A 26033-nucleotide genomic window follows, 5' to 3' on the forward strand; every position below is an offset into this window, starting at 1 on the left:
AATATATCAATGAATTAAATTTAAAACAAAAACAAATAATATTGAATTTACTTCATGATACTCTCGTCCACTTTCTCAATCTTGAACTACTGATCATATTTCTTCTACAGCAAGTAGCCATTGATTGTTGTTCACAATGCAAACAGCCATAAACTGTTCTGCATTGAACTGCCTCTCCCATTGGATTGCAGATTACATGACAATGATCTCTTAACTAGACACGAATTTTTTGATGGATCCAGTACTATCCTTGAATTTATACATAGAAGAATGATCCACCATGAAATCGATCTAGTCAAAAATTTATTTACCAAAAAGTTTTTTTATCTAGACCGGATCTTCATGAGCTCTCTTGAAAGAACCCTATGTCCCTTAAAAAATTGTAGAGTTCACTCTCTATCATGAACCCAGTCTAGATAAAAAAAAAATCACATTCTACCATGCAAACCAAAATTAGCCATCTATCACTGATGGTGCGGTGCAACGACTCAAGCAACAGTTGCATCCAACTATAGCATGTTGTTGAATAAGGTTTGCAGATACATACTGTTCATATTTAAATAACTGAATGTAAACAAGCAAGCAAATGAATTTTCATATTTAATTTTCTTTTCATTCTCTTTCTGCATTGCAGATGATGAATTGTCGGTCCTACCCAGGAACGTGAACCTTGAAATACATATTTGGATAGCCATTTCCAGTTTTAATCTACTATCAACTCCCCTGCATATCAAGCATCTCGTCCAAACGTTTTAATCTTTCTATTCCTTCACTAATCAGAAAACGAATCCTTTGCTTGTCCTTGCAATTACGGTTATTCTCCATCTCCTGTCTTATTGTTTGTTTCACTTCAACTGTAAACATACATTGGATTTGAGATAAAGTGGTTAGACATGTGCTGAAGCTCAACAACAGAGTACAATAAAACTCTAAATAATTTAACAATGACACAACATAATGTCCTCTACCGCAAGTTATGCCTATAGGTCACATATCCACAGCACCAGAAAATAAATAGTAAAACTTTGGCAAAATAGCTCAATGCTATATGAGATACTTTACATTCTACAGATTCAGTGGCAAATAATAATAGCAGAAAGGGAGATTATTATTTTGCTTACATATATTAAGCCTAAAAAGAATCTTGTTTATGAGAAATGTGCCCTTTTAGATCCATAGTTCAAGTGATTTAATCAAGAATAAAAATTTAGACTCTATAATGGGGAACGTAAATTAGCTTTCTATATAGTAAACACAAGTAGCAATGAATTTTAACTTATACAAAATATGTTAAGAAAAAAAAAGTATTGTAAAGAGCACGTCTTCAGATTGAACAGTTCTTGATTCAAGAAACTGAATGTCTGAAAAATAAAAAACAGGATAGCTAAAAAAGTTCAGCAAGCCTCTGTGACTCTTATTAACCAAGTAGAGAAGTGCCCCAGTTTGCAATTATTTACTGACATTGAAAAATTAACATAGATTATATACTCAAGAAGAATGTATACCTCTAGAATGATCAGGGGCTCTTTGTGCAATTCTTAAAGCTTGTCTGTATAGCTTTAAAACTCGAGCACGGAGAAGGAAGTCCTGTAAATCAAAGGCCAGTACCATTCCTGATTCTCTGCCCAAAGTAATACACTTCTATTTAAAGGCCTGTAGAAGAGGAAAATGTGAAAATTCAGATAAAGAATCAATGAATCATCTGACTTTAGGAACTCAAATAAACTTCAATTAGAACAAATTTATGTTAAATCATGCCCATATAGCTTCAATACTGGCAACATTTAACAATTTCAATTCTATAAGGAACGATTTCATCCAAAAATCAGCCGATTTCCTGAATTGCAGACAACTAATTCTTAAATCTAGGGGTTTCTTTCATCAAAAAAAAAATCTAGGGTTTTCTTTCTTTTATTCCCAAATGAAGCTAAATTACGTAGATAAAACAAGAATCGGTAGGAAATTATTCAAATTTTGGAATAAAAGCAGCTAGTTTAGTTCAAGCAAACACAACCTACAGCTATCTTTAGTTTGAGCTTACAATTAACCAACTGAATCAACTTCTAAAATCCCTAAATTCAGTTATTCATCGAGATCGGTGCATCATAATTAAAATCTCAGAAACTAAGACTAGGGTTTTAAGATTAAACTAATTAGGAATTTCTTAACATACCTTAAAAATTAGGGATTTTTGCAATGGTTGAGAAATTAGCGGGAAGGCAAATAGATGGAGTGTTTTGAAATCTGAATCCTGAGCTCAACTGAACTATGCAACTAACGACGACCTGATATTTGCTGGACCTTCTCGTCTTTTGCTTCTACAACCCTCGACCTGTCGTTTACTTGACATAGTATGTCGTTTCATTGTGAAATAGTAAAACTAGGGTAATTGATTCTGAGATACAGTGGCGTAGCCAGAAATCAAAATTAAGGGGGGCAAAATAATTTTTTTTTTATATAATATACAAAATTTGAAAATTTATTAAAATTAAGGGGGTCAATATATAGTAATTGTCTAAATAACATGATAATTTTTTTAAAAATTACTTAGAAAATTTGTCTTTTTGGAAAAATAAGAGGGGCAAATGCCCCTCTTACTCTCCATGTGGCTCCGCCACTGCTGAGATACCCAAAATATCACCATTTTACAATTTAATAACTAACTTTTGATTCTTTTTTATTTCATTAGTAAAAAAATTAGCGAAACTTTTTGCCAAAAAAAAAAATGAATATGGAAACTGAAGTTTTTTTTAATTTTATTTTGCCTAAAAATGTGATGAATATATATAGTTTTACTTAAAAAATTCTTTTTAAACTAAAATTATGCATATGTGATTAATATTTTTTAAAACAAACAAACCTCGAGTATCACATGGTAAAATAAATAAAAGTTGGTTACTACATATGTATTTTGACCTAAAAATCTCTCATTGAAATGAAATTAAAATTTAATCATCAAATAAAATTCACCAAAATTTGATCACTGATATGGAGGAATAGGACATGAAATCTGCCACAGCCAATTGATGTAGATACTGATATGGCTTGGGACTTTATAAGAAGGAATTTTGAGGTGACTAATAACAGAGATAGTATTATGTTCTCCTGTTAGCTTGGGGCTGATCTTTGCTTTTGTTTTTTCCTTGTATTCCTGTTGGATCAGTCAGGAGGTTGTATTGGCGTAGGTCTTTTGTTTTTCTCTTTATTGCATTCAGTAATAAAGCTCTTTTTTGGGTTTTCTCCACACAAAAAAATGACCATCAAAATAATATTATGATAGATATTTTAAAAATTGAATATCCATTAAACTACTGCATGTTTTATTTTAAAAATTGAACGTTAATATAACAATCATTCGGATTTAGGAATCCTTAGCTTAAGCTACCACTCCTTGGATAAGACACGGTATTTTTAAAGATTTTTATTTCTTTCAAATAATAAATTTTGAAGATTCAAAGAGTGTAAGATTTCTGGAGAAAAAAAAAGAGTGTAAGGTATATTTACTTAAAATTATACTAACAGACTTCTTAAATCTTGACTTGATAGAGTCCATTCTTTTTTTTTAGTCCAAAATTATGTATTTGGCTGTTGATTTTATCAAACTGAAAATTACATTTTAAATTATTAGTTTATATTTTCGATTAAAGTAGTAACAGTTGACTGATAATATAATTGAACTAGTAAAGAACCCTCGCGTTGCTTCGGTATAATTTTTTTTCTCAACGAATTAAGTGACAGTTAATATAAAAAATTTGCCTAAAAATTTAGCTAGAATTTTAATATTTAATATTTATTTATTATAAATTATTATTATACTTATCTGGTCATATTATTCAATAAAAAATAAAAATGTAGCTAAGTCATTTTTTAGTAATTTTTTGAAATTATTCATGTGTTATGTAATATATAAAAATCTATTAATTATATTTTATATGTGGTCTATATAAATAGTTAAAATATAGTTACTATAGTATTGTTTTATAATTTTAAAAATACAAATTTGACATGTTATTTTCGACTCGGAACAAATAGTTTATGAACAAAGGGTCAACGCGCCCCCTGGACTTGTGACACGGGGTCATCTAGCCCAATTTATACTTTTTTGAGCAACTAACCCCAAAACTCTTCATTATTGGGTCAAATAACCCCATAATTTATATTTTTATTTTAAAAAACGGATTTAGGATAATTTTATCGCAACAATTAGGGAAGAATCTAATTACTTTTTTGCATCCCTCACCTCCGATTTGTATTTTACGCGTTTTAAAAATACAATTATGGGGTTACTTGACCCGAAAATGAAGAGTTTTGGGGTTATTTGCTAAAAAAAGTATAAATTGGATTAGATGATCCCGTGACACAAGTTTAGGAGGCACGTTGACCCTTTGTTCAATAATTTATGTGCATGGACGAAATAATATATATATATATATATATATATTCAATTTGCACTCTATAAACATATTTCATAACAGTGGAGCTCGATCTCAGCCGTTTATTCGAACAGTCAAACTATGATAGTCATCATTGCACTGCGCAATCGTGGCCATTCGATCATAGGCGCACGTTTCCAACACCGTCAGATGAGTTGAATGAGCAACTAAATACAAAACCTTGAAGGTATAGTAAAAGAAAACCCTCTTTTTATACTGAAAAACAAAATAACACTCCGTTTTCCCTTTCTCAGAAATTAAAGATTAAATGACAAAAAAAAACAAACACAATTCATGAATCATGCAAGAATTTAGCCCATGGGTTTTGCAGTTCGTCCAGACATTCAAGAATAAAGGAACAGTGAAGTTCCGTAACGAAGATGGCAGACTAAGGGATGATAATGGATCTCCGCGGATTTTTGGAACAATACGATTTTTCGATTTAGTGTGATGCGACGAAACAGCTTCTAACTGAAGCCGCCTCAGGGAGACGCTAGTTAGATCTGTGTTTCGCCTGCAAACAGCGGAAAGAGCATAGTCAGTTAAAAACATTGTGCACAAACTGGCTGCTAAACGGAGAACAGAGATCTAGTGAACCGCGATGCGAGAATAGTTATACTTAATGTCATTTAATTAGCATCACAAATAATTTTAATGTTCTTGTCCTTGTCTTTGTCAACTGTTCTATCTTTCAATTGATATTCTTTTTATTATAATCTTTGTTGAAATAGGTTTCTTCATCATTTTTATTGATGTGAGCAAGATCGACATGATCACATTTGTGTTGGGACTCAGAAATTTCAATGTCCATCACGATTGTTCCAAGTTTCGTGCAAAAAAATTCTTTGTCATCATAACTACATATAAACTTATCTAATACATATGTAAATGTAATTATAATTATTTAAATCAAAATAAGGGTTCAGGCATTGCCATGAATTATGATTAAGTAAGAGATAAAAAATAAATACACAGTAGAAATCTTGAAACAGTTAAAACTCTATGGATCCTGCAAAAAGTGACAAAACTTTCATTAGAAAAGAACAACAGACGTTTCTGCTATAGAAAATGCACACTATTAAAAATAAGATTTATTGATGAAGAAGAGAAATCAAGCAGAAGCTGAGTTTTTGTTAGTTTCCTTTATTGATTTATATAGTGGTTTATGGCAGGGTTAGAATTGGTAGTATGCTATAGTATATGGACACAAAGCTGCCAGCAAGCTATAGAATAATTGTGATAGCAATTAGTACCAAGCCAGGTGTCAAAAGAAACATGGATGAGTTCTGCCAACAACACCCCCTAGAATGACCCCTATAAAAAGTAGAGGACTCCTTGTTTCAGCTGCCGAAGCATCAAAGGGCAGTGTAATTAAAAGTGAAGCCATTTTACTGTTCAATGTACAGTAAAATGGCTTCAGTTTTATAATAGTAATATAGATGATCAAACTGTTGATTCAAAAAATTGCATTGTTTTTTTTCTCTTATTTATTTTAATTTTATAAAGAACAGATCCAATTGATAAGTTATTGACAAGGTAACATGGTTTATTTAATTTGAACAAGAAAAAGTAACATGATTGAGTGTGGAAGAAATTGAAATGCATGGACATAAGGCAATGGAACTCCATAACTTAGACATAGCATAGACATCAAGCAATGGCTTGACTACTATTATTTGGCTTAATAAATTATTTGACACTTGATTTTATTTCGTTATATTCCTATGATTTTTTATCTTTTAATTTAACCTCTCTAATATTCAAACTTTTAAAACCTTTTTTAACTCCTGAAATTGTCCTTTTTCTATAATTATTTGGTTCATGCTTGTCAAAATGGGACAAGCTATTGGTTACTAATTAAAAAGATGAGTGAAACAGATTTTTAAACTGACATATAATAAAATTAATATATATTTTGATTTTTAAATTATATTATTTATCTATATGGTCACATCTTTCAGTTTAATCTCTCAATTTCTAAATTTCTATATAATCTATTTTTTGTTATGAAGATTAAAAAAATATAAGTCTCTACTTTTAATTAGTAAATTTTTAGTTTTTAAAATAGATTATATTTACCCTTTAAAAAAAGGAAAATAAATAAATATTTAAAATCAAAATAAAATCAAAAATCAAAAAAATTAAATTTAAGTTTCGTTTTAACTTTTACTAAAAAGTTTTGTCTTGATTTTTTATCTTTTTATAATTATGATTTTTTTTGTTAAAAATTAAGTTTTTTTCTTGTTTTTTGTATCTTTAGTACTTTTTTATCTATCTCATTGCGTTTTTTAATTTTTGTGATGCGTTTGCAGGTGGCAGTTTAGTCAGTGTCTTTTGTCATTTAGTATTTTTATGCATAATTCCTCTCTATTTCATAGGTCAAAATGATAAAATTTAAAAATTGTAATGTCAAAAAGGTTAAGTTTAAAGATGGAAAATTAAATGAGCAAAGGAATACAAATTCAGTGATTAAATTATGTATTAAGCCATTTATTTACTTATTTTTCTTATCTTGCATCAGCCCTAAAATCATTTATTCACAAAGGACCGCCTTTTTTCAATTTTTGTTTCCTTGGATATTAATTTTCAATTTTTATTTCCTTGGATATTAATTTTCAATTTGTTTCCTTGGATATTAATTGAATTGCGTTAACAAAAGGAAACTAGTAGTCATTTCCCTTGTAAGTTGCTAGTTAATGGCAGGATTTTGAGGCAGTTTTCCTCTTTTTGATGCTTGACTTTAATTTAAAACTTTTTTGTTAGAATATTTAAAACTATTTATATACTTAAAATGGAAGTTTCATATTTTCACACCTCTATTTGACATTTTTTGTACTCATACATAATTTAGTAATGAAAATTCAATTTGAGAGTCATGATTAAGGATGATCAACATTAGGTCGGTTTAATCAAATTTACATAGTTAACTGATCTACTTCAATTAAGCAAGGTTCGTTATTTTAGTTAATTCGTTTAGGTAAATAAAAATAATTTTGTTCGCCTATCGTTAATAATTTAAAATTTTAATCAACCGAATTAACCGAATTAATTTGATATTTAAATATTTTACTTTTATATTACTATTGTCTTAATATCATTATCAATTAAATCGAATTAACCGGCTATTATATATATTTTTATAGAGAATTATCTTAATTACTTTTTATCTAAGTTAAACGACTAAATATTTTTTAATTTGATTCTATTTTAAGAAAATTAATTATTACGGTTAAAATTAATAAATTGATTAGTTAAAAAATAAAATAAAATATCTTGACCAATCCGATTTTTTCATTAAAATCGATAATTCTTAAGTGAACCGGACGTGTGCTTAATCATAGTTATAGCTTTGAATTCTTTATTTCCATTTTAGAAAGAAGAAAACTCTATGATCATAATTAGCTAATCAACTCACGTATGACAATCGTATACTTTTTCATTTTTTGATTGTCATTAGTAGTAGGATTAGTTGATTTTCCCATCAACCAAACAAAAATTGTAGATAAATTGTTGTCTGTTGAAGACCCTTAACCATTTCTCCAAACACGCTTTTAAAGTGCTAAAATTGTTGGACGTTAGTGTAACAACAAATCATTATTGGAAGTTTGTTTGTATTTCATATATTTTTAATTTTTTATATTCACAATTGGTGTGTCCATGCTTACACCTTGCCGATCTGAGTACCAAGTCCCGACCAGTGTGTTTTATTTAATTCCAAATTAATTTGATGTAATGATAAATAAAACACATTTACATAACCGATTAGCATAATATAGTTTGTTAATTACTAAACTGCAATAATACAGCTGGGCCTGGGAGTGCAAAGCAGATAGATATAATACTAATTAACAAAGGACATTTTTGTTGGTGTTCTATTTTTTTTACAGGATATAATTATTCCATGTAGTATTTTATTTTTTGTTTTTTTGTTATTTAATTTATGTAATTTTTTTGTGCTTATAGAGTTATTTCCATGTTTTTGTTTCGTTGAAAACAAATATTGAAACGCAATAGCGTAGGAGTATATGTTTGACTTTTCTTGGATATCAAAGTCTTAACGCAATCAATAGAATAACAAGAAATCTAAGCCTTATCAAAAGTCTGCTTGATTCAATCCAGCAGACTATTTCAATTTTACAATTTGTTTGAGAAACTAATTTCCCAATCACAGTCCTACTCTCCTACTTAGAGATAAGCACCGAACATGGCAATAAAAAAACATGTAAAGTACAATAATTACTTACATAATAATCCTGAAAAAAAAACTTACATAATAATCTATTTCTTCCGTTCCATTTTAAAATTTTGATTTTTATATGAAATTTCTCTTTTTATCCTTCGTTAAATCACTTTAAAAAAATTATATAAAAAATTTCACTATCGTTAATAAAGATAAAACAAACAAATACTATGTATAATTCAAAAATATGAAAGATTCAATGATAATAAATATCTAAAATTTCATATTGATAAGATAAATCAATGTCACTCTAATTTTACACAACTTTTACTCTTACTAAATGACGGTCACGTGAGAAGAACAAACAGAGGTCAAAAACTCCTTCAGTCGTTGCATCAGCTTTCAAGTCAGTATTTGGTAGGAAAAAATAATAATGAAAAATAAGAATAAAAAAAAAGTATCTTATGATTTTTTTTATATGGTAATATACTATCAAATTTGTTGAACTGTACAATTCGAATATTTTTTAGATGTGTTAGGCACATGGAACTCTGAAAACATTCGTATATTATACAGTCTTATGTGATTTCAATATTTGGCCAGACGAGCGTTACCCGAGATGTGATTGATGTTTATATCTCGATGGTATGTTGTTAGTTAGCCGGGATGTTGTCTTTGGTGGTGACATCTTGGTTATCCTAAGTACGAGCGAGTATGTTTGTGTCGAGTGGTCATTTTTGTATCTCGTCTGCCAATGTTTCGGCAGTTACTCTGACATTGTCTTGGATGCCATTTGTTGGATCTAATGACTTGCACGTCGTCAAAGTTACTTCACCCCTATGATACGTTATCACTAAGTTAAGTATGTGAGAAGACACTCAGATCTATTGTAACTTTTTCATGGATAATATATTATGGGGGTTACTGAACTTTGCCCAAGTTATAGTTTGGTGACCCAACTTTAATTCGTCACAAAATGGTTAATGTACAGTAAAAAGTCAATTTCCAGATGTTCCTTAGTGAATTCCTGTAATACCCCAAAATAATTAATTAGCTAATTGGACCACGTGTCCAATTTTGATTCGCCAGAGTGGCAATATTAGAAGAATTTCTGAAAAGATAAAGTAAATAAGTTTCAAGTAGGTCGGTTTTGGGAAATTAATTATGCGGAAATCAAGGTTATATTTCAATTCTAAAGTTAGAATTGGAATTAAAAGGAAAAATGTCAAGGAAAGCTCAAAATGAAGTTCAGGGACTAAAGTGGTAATTTAGCCACTTTATGTCAAAAATGGAAATTTATAAGTTTTGACGGGAAAATATTAATATTGGGATTCGTATTGTTTATCGGATATAAATAATACGTATAAGTTATGATTTAAGAGTTTATCGATTTAGCTATGGACTAAATCGTACGAAAGAAAAGTTTAAAGGATAATTAATAACAAATGAAGAAATTAACGGTTAAAGTAATAATTTAACCAAATCATATATATAAAAGGAATTATGAATGAAGAGTAATCAGAAGAAGGAAGAAACCTCCAGAAACAAAAAACGAGCGATACCGTCGTTTCTTCGCCGTTTCGCCGTTCGGCGTCCGTTTCGAGCGATTTTCGCGGCAAACTCTTCGGAATTGAAAGCTCTATCAATCCTAAGCTTCAAATTAAGGTAAATATCTCGAAATTTGGTGTTAAACTCGAAGAATAGGGGCTGTTTCGTATAGGAAGTTTCGTTCGAATCGTACGGTTAGGAATCGAGTTGTTTTTGACGTTTTTGAGTTGTAAAATGATAAGATAAGTGTTTAAATGAATTGGGTATGAAGTGGTATGAGTTTTGGGAGTTTTGGAGCCCCGGAAATGGCTCAGAGGCGCCGGAAAAGACGCTGCACACGTCGGTGCACGACGTGCTGCACTTCAGCACGTCGTGCAGGCGCACGACGTGCACCACAAGGGTGCACGACGTGCACCAAGGGGGTGCACGACGTGCACCATGAAGGGCACGACGTGCCCTTCACAAAAATTGAAGGGCACGACGTGCCAAGGTGACACGACGTGCCCTAACTCGACCAGAACCTCCGTGGGACTTCCGGGAGCGAAAATGAGCCTCCGATAGCTTGATTTGAGTGTGAAACTCAGTCAAATGTCCTGAAATGGATGTAAAACATTATAGAAGTGAATGTTAATTAGTTAAGAAAAGTCATATAACTCTCGAGTACGAGGAATAGTACTCGATAAGTCGCAAGTACGACTAAGGATCATCGAGTTTAGAAGCAAACTAGAAATGGAATCTAATCAACTTAAACTTAGAACTTAAAAGTATTATACGTATAAGAATGCGAGAATCACGTCTAACTATTAACGATTTATCAGACGTGTCAGCAAGTAGTGGAGTCAGTAGAAGCGGACTAGCAAGGGCATATCATCTCATCGACCATATTTGTGATTGGATTGCGGTCACTGTGAGTTGTACTTTTACTTTCATGTATTATATATATTGAAATTATTTTATGAAATTATATACATTGTTTTCACGCATCGCATTATATATATTTGGTTGGATGTTATATGTTTATTTAATTTCTATATGCGAGAACTAGTATGCGATCCGAAGAAACTAGCTACCTATTGGGTGTCAATAGGCTGTGTGATCACCAGTATCGAGTCAGTCTAGTATGTTTGCATTGAGAAATGACTTGACACAGCTGGGAGCTGTTGATGAATATGATATTTACGATTGGGTTATGATTTCGATACGCAGAGTGAACTCGGCTACGGTGTAGCCTGGAAGTCCCCGTATCTAGTGGCTGGGCCACCAACGAGTTGGACTCGCAATTGATATTTACGATTGGGTTGAATGATATATGATTATTCGAGAGATGTGTCGCATGCTAGGATATTAGTTTCGTACGGATCAAATACATGTTTATATGTTTATATTAATATTTTCTTGAGATGCGATGCTATATTTTTATATCAATACTGTTAGTAAATGTCAACTCACTCAGTATTTCCCCAAATACTGACCCCTCACCTTTGATGTCTTTCAGGTGCTTAGTTTGTGGACCTAGCTAGAGGCCAATTTTGAAGTCCAGAAGTCGGCTGTATATGTTAGTTTCTGACTTCTGTGAATGCTGCAGTAGTGGTCCTTTGTCGATAGTATTGTAGCCTAGACAGCAGTTCATTTTGATTGTATATATTAACTGCTGTTATTGTTTTATATGCATTTTGATAGGCTACGTGTTTAGTATATGATCCACGGCCCCAGGTGCCGGTGAGATGTTTGAAACACTAACTGATGTATATAGTACCGCGAGGCCAGTTCGTACAGGGTACGGTAACTAGAGCCCGCGAGGTTTTGAAACAGTTAGTGTATATATTTGGGTATATGTTATGTATATGTATAATTGCTTCCGTTGTTTGTTGTTATTTGTTTATATTATATTTGCGAAAAATAAACTGTGATTTTAGGCTTGCTACGGGTTCCGGAGCTACCACTCCCGTTCCCTAGCGCCGGTTGCGGCTCAATAGTTTTGGGTCGTGACAATTCCGGCCAAATTTTTTTCCTATATAGCAACCGGAATCCGAGTCATCCCTTTTTCTTTTATCATGTCATTCCGCAAGTCATTTAAAAATCATCAGATTTTGGCTTTTTGTATGGTCGGAACTCATTAAAAAATTGACCAAAATTGGCCGGAAGTCATTTAAAAATCGCAAGAAATCGATTTTTTATTGTACAATAACCATTTTATAACAAATTAAAATTAAGTTATCAAATTACAACTCAGACAAAATTCACTAACCTTCGGAATCTATTATCTATTTTCATTTTGTGAGAAGGGATGGCAAGGGGGGTGGGGGTGGGGAAGCTATCCCCATCCCCGTCCCTGCTTCTATGGGAAATCCCCATCCCCATTTTTATTTATTTAATGGGGACTAATCTATTCTCATTATCATCTCCGTAGATTTCTCATCGCCACAGGGATCCCCACATCCCCGTATAATTGTAATATAAATATTTAAATATTTTTATTATTTTCATGAAATATTTAAAAAAAAGATATGAATTGTTCAATATCAATAATATAAAAAATTATACAATTAAATTATCCAAAAATTAATTAATTATTTAAAGTATTCAACAATTTTATATATTAAAATAAAATAATCAAAACAAAATAAAAACTCGTTTAAATTCATTACGCAATATCCTAACAATTAATAAAAATTATGAACAAATATGAACAATATATTAAAAATTATGATACAAATTATATAAAAATAGATCGATTCTCTATGGGAACGGGGATGGGAATTCCCATGGGGATGAGGACTACACCCTCCGTCCCCTCCCCATCCTCATAAATGGAGAATAATCTTCCTCAATTCCCGTATTTATGTGAATAATTGGTGGAAATTCTCGGCCCCATTAAAAACGAGTCCCATGGAAATCGAGAAATTGTCTTTCCATTGCCAATCCTATTATGAGTTTAGGAGATTTGCTTAAACCTGGTCCAGACTCAATCCGCTAACCCTATTGTTACATCAATAAGTAGACATATCACATAATTAATACTCCCTCTGTCCTGAAATGATAGGCACTATTTTAATTTTTTTTATCTCATATTATATGCATTAGATATTTGTCTTACTAAATAATTGTCAAACACACCCTCATTAATTGTAGGAAATATTCGAAAAAACAATGAAAATCACTAAAAGATAAAAATTACTATTATATAAAATAAGGGTAAATATAATATTTTTTTTATATTAATTTATTTTATCTGAAAAAACCTAAATTTTTTAATATTCGTATTTGTCTTAAATTGTCTATCAATTTAGAACAGATTGAGTGTTAAATAATGAACAAAGGATCAATTCACCCCCTCAACTTGGCACAAAACATTAAATGAGTCATTTTGGACGTTTTTGGGTCAACAGACCCGCAACTTGCGTTTTTCGCTCAAATAAGCCCCTCTAACACAAAAACACCCCAAAAAGAGAGTGAGATTGCTAAACCCAAAAATTAATTCGAATTAATTGTAATTTAATTCTAATTAAACTATCAAAATTATAATTAACACTAATTAAATTTAATTATTCTAATTTAACATTAATCAACAGTAATTAACTCAAAAAAACTAATTAAACCTAAACTCAAGTTGCCGCCACCACAAAATAAATCAATCGAGGCAAGGCAATGAAGAACGGCGAGAGGATGGAGGTGTAGCCGCAGCAACAAACCATCTTTTGTTTGAAGAATCTCCATCCGCCACCCTCCGGAACCTCTTGCCGCTGCCCGGAATCCCTCGCCCACCCGCTCGAAAGCATTATACTCTCAGTGTGACTGAGAACAGGTTAGATCGTTCTCGGTGTGATTGAGAATTTGTCTGTTCTCAGTCACACTGAGACGAAAATAACGGCACCGGCGGGCGGAGGAATCAGGTGATGGAAGGAAAGAAAAAAATAAGAAAAAGGAGGAATTTGATGGAAGGGAAGTAGAAGTAGAAGAGATGTAGAAGAAGGAAAAAAAAGAAAAGAGATTCCTAAATTTTTATTAAAAAATAAAAAAAATAAATTTTAAAATTATAAAGACATAATTGAAATTTAAAAGAAATCAAAGATTAATATAAGAGATAAACAAAATATTAGGGGTCTTTATCACTTTTTTGGAGAGTGTAGCTCACTTGCTAAGGTGAAAGTGGGGGAGGGGTTTTTTAACCGAAAAACACAAGTTGCGGGTCAATTTGATCAAAAAACATACAAAATAACTCTTTTGATATTTTGTGCCAAGTTGAGGGGGTGAATTGATCTTTTGTTCATTAAATAATTCATAAATTTAGTAGCGACTGTGCAGTTTCCTTTAAAGCCCATGGTCTTGGTGTGTCCTTAATTAGGTGTACGATCAACATCGATCTACTGAATTGAATACATTATACATGTATCAGCTGCAAAAAAATGGACTATATTGCTAGGTTTTCATTATTTTATATACTATTCAACCAACTAGTTATTGAAGCGTATACTGTATGTCATTTACGCAACATTTTCTAATGAATTATGTCGAATATAATGAATTTTGGAAAATTTAATTAATGCTATCAGATAGAGATTCAACACCTAAATAATGAAAAAACCAAACTTATTACTCCAAAATAAAGAGAAATAATTCATATTATAGCACCTTCTAGTTTCTAAAAGGCTTAATTAATAAAAAGTATATCATCTTTTTGACTTTTTTTTGTTTATGATCCAAATTTTATAGCTATTTATTTAAATTGGAGTGAAAAAAATTTAACATATCATATTATTTTATATTTAAAATTTTTAATAGTGAAAAGGTATTTGAAACAATATAAAATCATGTGGAATGCATATTTGAATTTTATGAACACTAATTTGAACACCCAGTTGTAATTGGAACTGAAAATACAAAACTAGCTAAAATTAATGGTTTAAAAAGATTTTAAAAGTTTGAACTATAAATAAAAAAGATAAAAAATATGAGGTATTTTTGGATAGTTCACTATTTTTAAAGTACACAATTTAACTTCAGTTTTGCTTACTTCCTCCTAATAATTGTTATTTTCTCTCCCCATAGATTCTCACCTTTTCAACAGTTTTTAAGAAAAATTATTTGTAAATATACTTAGTGAATTAATATTTTGTTTTAATTAAATGGAATATTATGGATTAAAAAAATTATAGGAGCCTAAAAGGTTGATTGTGGTTATTATGTGGCCTCATGCTGAACTTACAATAAACTAAAATACAAATAGAGAAAATCAAATGTATGGGATTAAAGATAATGTTGCCAAATTGAGCTGATCGGGTACCTTTTAGCCACGTGTAACTTCTGACGATTAGATCAATTCATCATAGTCATAAACAGACAATTGACAAAGCAAATTGATTTTACCGCGCACATCAGTTTCAATTTTATTATTCAAACACTTAACTTAATTTTTAATATAATAGGAGTATATAGTATTATATATAGTAACCAAACATTTAGCCCGTGGATTAATGTATTAAAAACATTGAAAACAATACAAATATTTTAGGTAACAAGACAAAAAGCTGCACAATCATAGCCAGCAAACAATACTATTTATTTTTTAATAGGCAAATATGGTTTGCTAATTCACACTTTCTTATTTGACCAAACCCTTTCTATATATCTCTCCGGACATGGTCAAGAAATTAAACTCCTAATTAATATAATACCCACCTGCTTCTCTCTCTAGATTTACTCATTCATTTCTCCTGTACAGATTTTCATATATATATAAGTGATTCAGAAGTTCAAGATTTCAAACATTTTGCAAGCACAAATAAAAAAAATAGTTCAAGAAATGGAGAAACAACATCAATCAGCCAAACCAAAGAACAAGATCCTGAAATTCTTACCGAAAGCAGCTGCTCCGGCGGTTTCATTTCAGAATCCGCCGTTCAGTCCGAGCAGAATCGACAAAAGATTGGCAGAGGTTCACAAACACATTCATCAGCATATACATAGAATTAAACCGCCGACCGGTAAAGGCTATTCGGGTCCAATAGTACCGATGATTCCCGACGTAGCTCGCAGAAGATCAACCTCCAAGAACGGAAGCTTTGAAAATCAAGAACCAACTTCACCTAAGATTTCTTGCATGGGCCAAATCAAGCACAAGAAGAAGATAATCAACTGTAACAGCAATAAAAATCAAGAAATGAAGCCGGAAAAGACAGTTACCAGTAGTCCCCGGCCTCGTGAAATCAAGAAACATGCGTCGACGATTAAAAGATTTTTCAGTAATGTCGGAAAAGGGCCGGAGCATGGAAGAAGAAGATCTGATGCTTCCATTTACGACAAGCCGCCGCTTACTGATACTAGTCATAGAACACCGGCTTTGGGTCAGTTGAGGCGGTTTGCTAGTGGGCGTGATTCTTTTGCTAATTTTGATTGGACGACTCAGGTTGCTCCGGAGGAATCAGAGCACCGGAAATACTATTCCGACGAAGAAGACGATCAAAGTGATCCAGACGATGATGTGATTATTCCCTTTTCTGCACCTATAATTGTTGGTCCGGTAGTGGATAATTTGCGGCCAAGGAAAGAAATTAATATATGGCAGCGAAGAACCATGAGTCGGCCTCAGCCTCTTCAGTTAAAAGTTATGGTCAGACCAACCTGATTGAAATTTTCTTGTTTTTTTTATTAAGTGCATATTTTTGCAGTATTTAGTTCTTTAATTATTATCTATAGATTATTGAAGAAACACAGGATAATTTTTTTAGAAATATGTAAATCTTGTTATATCTCTCCTTTCAACTGTACTACTCAGTTTTAATTTATTTTATTTCAATTATAGGCAAATAAAAAAATTCAAACATTTAGATGAATTTGGCTATAATAAAAAAATAAATTATAATTGCTAAAATTAAATTGGATATTCGCAGAATTTATTCAGATAAATTTTTTAAAAACATTCTTAATGTTCAGAATACTTACCAATTTTATTTTATAATTTTAACCATTTTCACCCTTTTCTTCTTTTAAATATATATAATTAAATAAGATTTAAAATTAAAATATTTTCAAAAGTATCAAAACTCAATTAAACACTTTGAACCTAATAAAACGCTTTTGGAATTCAATTAAACCAATTAAAATTTAATTTAAACGTAATTAAATCTAATTCACTCACCCGCTGCATTCCGGCGATAGTATATTCCGAACGAAATTAAATTAAAAAAAATAGTCGGAGAATCTTCTCCGTCCTGTTGTTCTTTCCATTGAAAAATCTTGTTTTTCCCAAGTGGGTGGGAAGAACAACTCAAGTGGGAGAAATAGCGTATGTTCTTCCATGGGAGGGCAGTTCGACAGAAAAAACCGCCGGAAAATAATTTTGGCGGTCGGTAGAAGGCAATGTAAAAAACACTGCGTTGTTTCGATATAGATTTGGAGAAAAAATTGGTGGTGATTTTGAAAAAAAAATATTTTTAATTGATTTAATTGAATTTGATTTGTTTAATTAGATTTTGATGTATTTAATAGGTTTTGATGTGTTTAATTGAGGTTTAATTCTTTTAATAAATATTTTAATTTTAAATATTATTTATTACATATATTTAAATGAAAAAGAGGGTGAAAATAATTAAAAAATCATAAATATAAAATTGGTAAGTATTTTAAACATTAAGGATGTTTTTGAATTTTTTTCCTAAGGACCTAGACGGAAAAAAAAACTAACAGAGTTAGCGTTCAGTGCGATGTGAACCACTTTGAATAATATCAGGGTGATAATTGAGCCAACCTCGATATCAAAGACTTATTTATTCTTTTAGTCTGACCTCAGAGAGTAAAGTAAGCCTTTTACCATTTTAAAATCAAATAAGTACACATATATTTGATATTATTTTAGAGAAATTCTTATGTAGACTCAGTGTATCACGTCATCCGTGAACTAAGCCAACTATATCATAACATCTCATTAAAATGAAGGTATTTTTATAATTCCGTTTATTATTTGCATACATTTTTGAATAATAATATTATTAAAATATCCTCATTTTAATGAGTTGTTATGATATACTCAAGGGACTACAAATTACATGTACGACTGACACATGATGTATACGTTTTAATTTTAAAAAATTATCAATATCTTTATTTCAATCACCCATCTATAATAATTAAAAATAAAACAAATATAAATAAAACAATTAAACATACAAATTAACAACACAATCTTATAAATTTAATGTAGAAAATTTTAAATATAAAATTACCATTTATCTACCACGCAATTTTATTTTATAGTTAATTAATAAATTTAAATTTTTAGGTTCATGACAATTTGCCACATTTGGGCTGCCTGGAGAGACCATAGGATGGTACTTTGGCTTGCTCATTAACAGTGAGTCAAAAATTAAACAACACCGCATAAACACACCTCTTTTTTCTCTCTAAAAAAACCCTAGCCGCCAAGAGTTTTCTTCTTATTTCTTCTCCGGCTGCCGTCAATGGTTTGATTTTTGTTGTTGACGGTAGCCATCCCTTTATTTATGTTATTTTAATTTGATAGAATATAATAAATAGCGACTCTTTTTCATTTTTTTGATGGATTAAAATCTATCAACGAAGCGCAATTCATTTACCAAGAAGTGAAGATAGATCGAAGATCTTTCATCAATAAAATGGAATCGTTTATGAGCTATATTAGTTTTATTTGTTTTTCATTGTTTGTTTTTTTTCTGAATGTTTTATGTTGTCCTTTCATTATGAAAGGTTTGTTGTCCTTTCTCTGTGAAAGGTTTGTTGTCTCCTTTTTATGTAGGAGTTTACTGTCTCTTTTTTATGAAGGAGTTATCAAGTGGTGATTGAATGGAATGCTCTGAGTTTGTGGGTGATTGGATAAGTTTTGATCGACGAGTGATCGAAGACTGCACTTATTTAGCAAAACAGTTAATAATTTATTTTTATTTTCGTAAGTAAGATCTGCGAATCAGGCAGCATGTTGTCTGTTCCATGTCAGGTCATCGGATTTAGTTTTCGAATTATTCCGAATTTCTTACAAATGTAACTGTTTCATATTCGATTTAATGAGATTTGATGATTTCAAAAAAAAAAAACAGTGAGTCAAAAGGACCTTTTCTAAAAAAAATTACATCAACCTTATTTTCGGTCCCTAAAAAATTATGTCTTTGGTCGAAACTATATATTATTTTATCTATATTATTAACTTAATTTTTTATTTTTTCAGTTATATATTAAATAATAATAACAATAAATATAAAAAGTGAAAATCACATCCAATATTTTTAAATATAAACCATAACATAAATAAAATTAGGAAAATCATATTTAACAATCTCAGATATAATTCGTAATAATTTTAAAAATATAAATCACGTGCAAGACTCGTACACAATAAACTAGTATATATAAATCACTAATCATCAAACTTTTTAATAATCAATAAAAATGTGTAAATTATAAGAATTTGTGGCTTAATTATAATCAGTAAGTAACTCGAACTCCTTGGTATCTAAGAATTTCACCAATAAGCTCACCTCTACCAGATCCAACATATCTTCCATCAATTTTGCCATCTCTAATAAACAAGAACGTAGGCACTTCAATAACCTCCATATCTCTCAAGAACTGCATGCAGCTATCGTTCTCATCACCGTTCATTCTCGCAAACACAACCGTATCAGACATCTGTCTCGACAGCTTCAGAACCGTCGGATAAACCTTCACACATGGCCCACAGTGCTTCAACCCTACATCAAGAACAATCAGTTTATGATCAGCTTTATGATCGTCGATCAGCTTCTCCACGTCTTCTCTGCAATGCAGCTGCACCACTCCAGAATGGTTGTCTCCGTAGTATAGCACGTCTCCCATGAGTCGATCTGGGCCTATGGCTTCTTCTTCGTGGATCTTCTCCATGGATTTATAGAAACTGAAGTGTGGGACTTTGTCTACCTTCTCTCGTCGGCAAAGCTCTCTGGTTTTTTCCGATTCATCGCCCATTACAAGGAGGAAATCCACGTCACCGCAGGTTCTGCTGAGTTCTACCATAAACGGGTAGATTTTTTGGCTGTTTACGCTATGGGTAGCTGCATACTCTACAACAACAAGCTTATTCTTTGCCGACTTCAAAGCTTCATCGAAATCCTCAGCGCTGTGAATTTTTATTACTTTTTCGTCACTGATAGTTTTTTTTGTATCGGAGGCAGCTGTTGCCTTTACTATGGAGCTTGTTCTGTTTGTTTCTAATTTTATTGAGATTGGTTTGTGTTTAGTGGAAAAGGGTAGTGGAAGAGAAGCGCCATGATAACGAAGAGGAGTGATTCTAGGGTTTGCTGGTAGGGATGATGAAGGTGTTGATAGGAAATTTGTGATTGTGGCCATGGCGAAAGAATTTTGGAGATGGATTATGAACGCAGGAAAACAAAAAAGGAAGTGTATTGAGTTGTTGAGAAAATCTTAGTGACCAAAAATTGTGGCCACTCATTGGCTATGTGGCTCATGTTATCCAAAAATTTGAGTTTGGCTAGACTTTTCAAGAATATTATCACACCAGCCTTCTTTTTTCCTTCAGTTTGATATCGCTTAAACAAGGTCTCGGGTTCGAGTCCTTGTGAATGCAGAAAATTCCCACTGAAAGACTCACCCACCATGCCAGGTGCGCGACACGGGTCGGATCCGGATTAGTCAGGGCGAAGTCTTGGAAACCGGATGGGCTTACCAAAAAAAAAAAAAAAAAAAATTATCCGAAAGGTGATCTGTTTTTTTTTTAAATGATGATAAAATTGTAATATTATTATTACAATCTGAACACATTTATTAAATTTTTTCATCATTATAATGAAGTGTTATAATATAATTGGCTTAATGTACGGATGACGTGATAGATTCGGTTTATTTAAAAATTTCTTCTTATGCTCGTAACTGAATAGAGTGTCTAATTTATAATTGGTTTTTTTTAGCACCGGAGAAAAAGTATTTATTTGTAAAAATATTAAATCCACAACCTTAATAGTGCTATTCAATCTTATAAAACTTGAGTCTTACCTCTTTTGTATTTGAGCTAGACAAGTACTTTTGCATAAAACTTTCTTGAAAATAATCCTTACACTTGTACTTCGCAATAGACACAAATTTTGAAAAAGGAAATAAAGAGATTTTGTGAATAAAAAGTTTTATAAATCAAAAGATATAAAAAGTGAGAGTCTGAGTGTAATTTCCCCTCTACAGTCGACCCTCTGATAATTAATATACACGGTGGATCAAAAATTTATTAATTTATTGAATTTATATAAAAAAAATTATAAAATATATTTTAAAGCATCTACATTAATAGAACTAATATTAATATTATATTATAAAAAAAACTAACTAAATACACTTTACAGTCACTCAATTTAAAAGAAATAATTTTATATTCAATTTAAGAAATATCAATTGATATCAAACTAAAAAATAATTATTAAAAAATTATATTCATAAAGTAAATAATTTTTAATATTTTTTATACTAGAGATACTTTACTTACTTTAATTTGTTTATCTAATAACTTTTTTTAAAAAATTTCAAAAAAATAAAAAATTTATAATTTGATGGTATTTTAACTTCCACTTTATGAATTAAAGTTAGTATTGCCTCAAATAAATCATCAATTATTATATATTTATTTAAAAAAATCTTTCTAATAATTAATATTCATGTAGAATATATTTTAAATTTTATTAATTATTAAATAATAGAATTATTAATTATCCGACGTGGAACGCAGTTGGTTCTCTCAATTTTCTATTAATTATTAGAATTATTAATTTATAGAATATTAACTATTAGAGGGTCGACTGTATATTCAAGATAGTTCATTCTCCAATTATTTGGGCTTTACCATATGGACTTTAGCCGCTAACGCTTATGTTTAGGCTACGGCCTAGTAAGCCCCGAGTTGCCCACTTTTGTAACAGAAAGGCCCATTTAAGTCGGACCAAACACACAAGAAAGCCCTTACAATTCGACCATGCGACACAAGGCAGAAGCCCTAGTTTGTTAAGACCACTCACAAGATAAATGAATACTAAAATAATATTAACCATAGTTAAAGAATCTTGATTGACCTCTACCTGTTTTTTTTTTTTTTAGAAATATCACATTTAATAATCCCACCTCAACTTTTAAAATCTTCAAAATCCTTCCAATTTTATTTTTATTCTTCACCCAAGAGGAAATAAGTTTTACATAAACCTAATTCACCTTTTAAAATCATTAATAATTTATTTATTACATGAGATGTGATATTATTAAATGTAATAATCTATCAAAAAAATATTTAATTTTAACTAATATAATATTTATTGATTGATTAGATTTATTTAATTATATCATGTTATAATATTAATTGATGATTCACAATCCACGAAGAAGCATACAAATATTTCAAAAAAAAAAAATATAAACAGTATTTTGCAAACAAAAAAATCTGTCTTTTCTTCTTTTAGTCCCTTGTCATCAACTTTTTCATCATCAATGATAGCCTTAATTTTATTTTTTATACTTTTTATATTTTTATCAGTTTTAAGCTTTTCGATGAATTAAAATATTTATCATTTCAATAAAATATATTTAAAACGGGACACTTGTGAAGATCGAAGTTTAATAAGTGCACATGGTGTTCAGATATATCAACAGATGAATTCATTGAATTATAGCATCGTCAAAATTTCATGCTTAAATTTTTAGGGTTAATGCCATAAAAATTCACCAACTTTACACTTTTTTTCATTTTAATCACGTAGTTTAAATTTTCTCATTTCATGCACGTACTATCATTTTTTCTCAAATTTATTCACGGTGATGAGGTGTCACGGCTCCATTGGTGTAATTCGCTGAGGTGGAGGTCATTTTACACCAATGAATGAGTGTCATCTCAGCACCGTGCATGAATTTGAGAAAAAGTGATAGTTCGTGCATGAAAATGAAAAAAATTTAAAATACGTGATTAAAATGAAAAAACGTGTAAAGTTCGTGATTTTGTTTTGACATTAATCCAAATTTTTATTGTTATTATTTCCATTTTCTTCATATAGATTAATTATTCAATTAATTTATTTTTGTTTTTAAATATGCTATTTCCTCTATTCCATTATAATTGAAAAAAATTCTCATTGCACATTGTTTACAAAATATTAATAACTTTACTTTAATATCCTCATATTACATTAAATACATCACAATATTTTCAAAAAAATATTTTTAAATGCATTAATTGAAAGGGTAAAAAAGCAAAAAATAGTGTAAAATATTCTATAAATAGAAGTTGTCAATTAAAATGAGACAGCCAAAATTAAAAATTTATTCAAATAGAATGGAACGGAAGAAGTATATTATATGATTTGCGATGTTCTTTAACGAATATTTCGGTATATGATAACTTTTGGATGCTAAATAATCTTGCAAAATTTACTAACAGATGATTTTCAGTAATTGCTCATTATTTTTAAAATTTATGTGAAACTCATTACTAATCCAACTTAAATATATTAGTGCTAGAATTGGAGTTACATCATCGACACCATGGGAAATTCTAACTTAGATTTGGTCCATGAGTCCGCCTATAAGAATACAACTAAAAGAAAAAGAGTTTTTATCCCACATAATGGATGTGCCACGTCATTTTTACAACAAGCAAACTTTTTTATACTTCTCATTTACATTCATTATTTTTATTATTTTACCAAATAGCCCAACTGATTTAAGTATAGTCATCAGGCATCACTAGTCATCATTCAAATTGCAGATAAATGCTCGGCAGAGTTATAGCATATTTGTTGTCCCTCTATACCATGCAGACAGCATTAATTCCCATTATGACCATACATTATTTAGCAGTCATCATTCTCAACATATATTTATGGCTGAAACCTAGGAGTTCTGTTCATCCTTCAATTAATATTCTCAATATGCAAAATCTGCGGATCTTTCACTCCTAACAAACAAACCTATTGCATTAAAACCTATAAATCTGGTGCTACTTACCCATCCAAAATCCCCAATTTAGCCCACCTTTTTAGTTAAACTGAATTTTTCTTTCAACCAACACTAAATTTTATCAGCAGACAGCCCAATTTTTTTTATTTAAATAGTTTGATTAGTTTTTTAGTTGAAATAGGTAAACTATTTATAACACAGTATTAACGTGGTGCATCCAATCTGTATAAGAATTTTTACCCGAATACCATCCACATTCTTCATTCTTTGTTGCCTTGATACATCCGATAATTTAGACTCTTGTGACCCGAAAAAGATCAAAATCACCTTGATTAAGATCCTAAAATAGAGTAAAAATCAAACGATTTGGAAATGCAATGACAAATAATATAATTAAGGATTAATTTTTTTGATTTTTTAATGCCCAGACTTTCAAAATTATTGCTTTTAGCACATTTTTGTGATTTTTAGTTTCAATTATAGTTATTTGTTTAAATTGGAATAAACAAATTAAATGTCATGCATGTTAAAATGAAACAAGAGAAAGTAATATAAAAGACATTAATAGTTGATACAAGTAGAAAATTCATGAGGTCGTCTTCATGATATCTTACACAGTGACATAGAAGTCCAAAAGATCTGAGACTAGTGATGCCTGATGACTATACTTAAATCAGTTGGGCTATTTGGTAAAATAATAAAAATAATGAATGTAAATGAGAAGTATAAAAAAGTATTACCCTCCTTAGTACCATTCGAGAGGTATTTATAATCATCGGTGGTGCGTTTATTTTCGTGTCGTGGTGGAAAAATGTTTTTTACTGGTCAAACGTGGCCTTAACCACGTTCTTTTAAAGGTTGTGTACACCGCAGAAGTTACCACGATAAGTGATGCTTACGCATAATGAGATTGATTATATATCGCTTCTTATCAAGATCATGCATTGCCTAAATAGGCTAGCCATGGATAGTTAACGCTTCTCTCCCCTCTATCTATCCTTTAAAGCGAAGTGAAATCTTTGGAACAAATTTGGGTCTAAATTATGGCTCGCTTAAAATTCATATTATATTAGATAAATATAAGACATATTTGAAACATTTTTTTCACTCCAATAGAACAATGCTACAATTAAAATAGAAAATTAGTGGGGGCACATACGTGCTCAGTAGATTAAAATCCTTTCGAATCGAGTGAATATGATATATCATATTCATTTAAGTCATTCTTTTTTATAAAATGAATGTTATAGACTACCTTAATTTAACTTTTCATCTTTCAATTTCAACGATTTATTTTATAAAATATACACGATAGATCATTATCAATCATAATAGGCAAAGATTAAAAAAAATAAACAAAATACATATACATACTTGGAGTATCATACTTTATTAAACAAAAAAAATATTCGTTTTCTTACACTAATTTTTTTTAAATCGGTTTATTCCAATTAATTTGATAATTTCAACATTGTTTGCGATCTATATGTCTTATAAAATTAAAGATACAGACATAATGTATGAAGAAACTAATTTAAAAATTATGATCTATGATTAATTTAAATATGCGTTTTGCTAAAACTAAACATAAAAAAACAAAAGGGAAAAGCATAACATGACAAAAGGTGAACAAAAATGGCAGGAGGACAGACAAAACTGGGCAAACAAAGTAACAACTCATGAAAAAGTCAAGATCCAGTGCAAGCCACCTATCTGTTGGCAAAAGTATCTTTTCTAATCCATGTGCGCCTCGTGTCCTTCCAACTCATCACCCACCATCTATTCTGATTTTTCCGTTTCATCATACCATTAATTATTTTAATATGGCGGAAAATCCGAGATTCAGATTTTCAGATAAAATTAGTAGAGATTTTATGTGGTAGCTGATAACAAAGGAAAAAAATGAAGCACTGTTCTGTTTTCCC

The 26033-nt window shown here is 30.6% G+C and overlaps 3 protein-coding genes across 3 annotated transcripts; 1 reads left to right on the plus strand and 2 right to left on the minus strand.

Annotated features, from left to right (window-relative positions):
• Window positions 1–499: 499 nt before the first annotated feature.
• Window positions 500–2360, minus strand: LOC126677805 (uncharacterized). Its single transcript, XM_050372597.2, has 3 exons — window positions 2174–2360; window positions 1506–1653; window positions 500–854 (listed from the first exon to the last, which is right to left on the minus strand). The coding sequence occupies exons 2-3, from the start codon at window positions 1609–1611 to the stop codon at window positions 715–717; spliced, it is 246 nt and encodes an 81-aa protein (XP_050228554.1). The 5' UTR covers window positions 1612–1653; window positions 2174–2360; the 3' UTR covers window positions 500–714.
• A 13416-nt stretch (window positions 2361–15776) lies between these two features.
• LOC126676789 (uncharacterized protein At1g76070) lies at window positions 15777–16946 on the plus strand. Its single transcript, XM_050371077.2, has one exon. It carries the CDS (start codon window positions 15965–15967, stop codon window positions 16784–16786), a length of 822 nt encoding a protein of 273 aa, XP_050227034.1. The 5' UTR covers window positions 15777–15964; the 3' UTR covers window positions 16787–16946.
• Window positions 16947–19457: 2511 nt separating this feature from the next.
• On the minus strand, window positions 19458–20614 carry LOC126665903 (thioredoxin-like protein CDSP32, chloroplastic). Its single transcript, XM_050358839.2, has one exon. It carries the CDS (start codon window positions 20512–20514, stop codon window positions 19615–19617), a length of 900 nt encoding a protein of 299 aa, XP_050214796.1. The 5' UTR covers window positions 20515–20614; the 3' UTR covers window positions 19458–19614.
• Window positions 20615–26033: the final 5419 nt, after the last annotated feature.

The sequence above is a fragment of the Mercurialis annua genome, linkage group LG1-X (assembly GCF_937616625.2).
Source record: "Mercurialis annua linkage group LG1-X, ddMerAnnu1.2, whole genome shotgun sequence".
Classification (NCBI taxonomy): domain Eukaryota; kingdom Viridiplantae; phylum Streptophyta; class Magnoliopsida; order Malpighiales; family Euphorbiaceae; genus Mercurialis; species Mercurialis annua.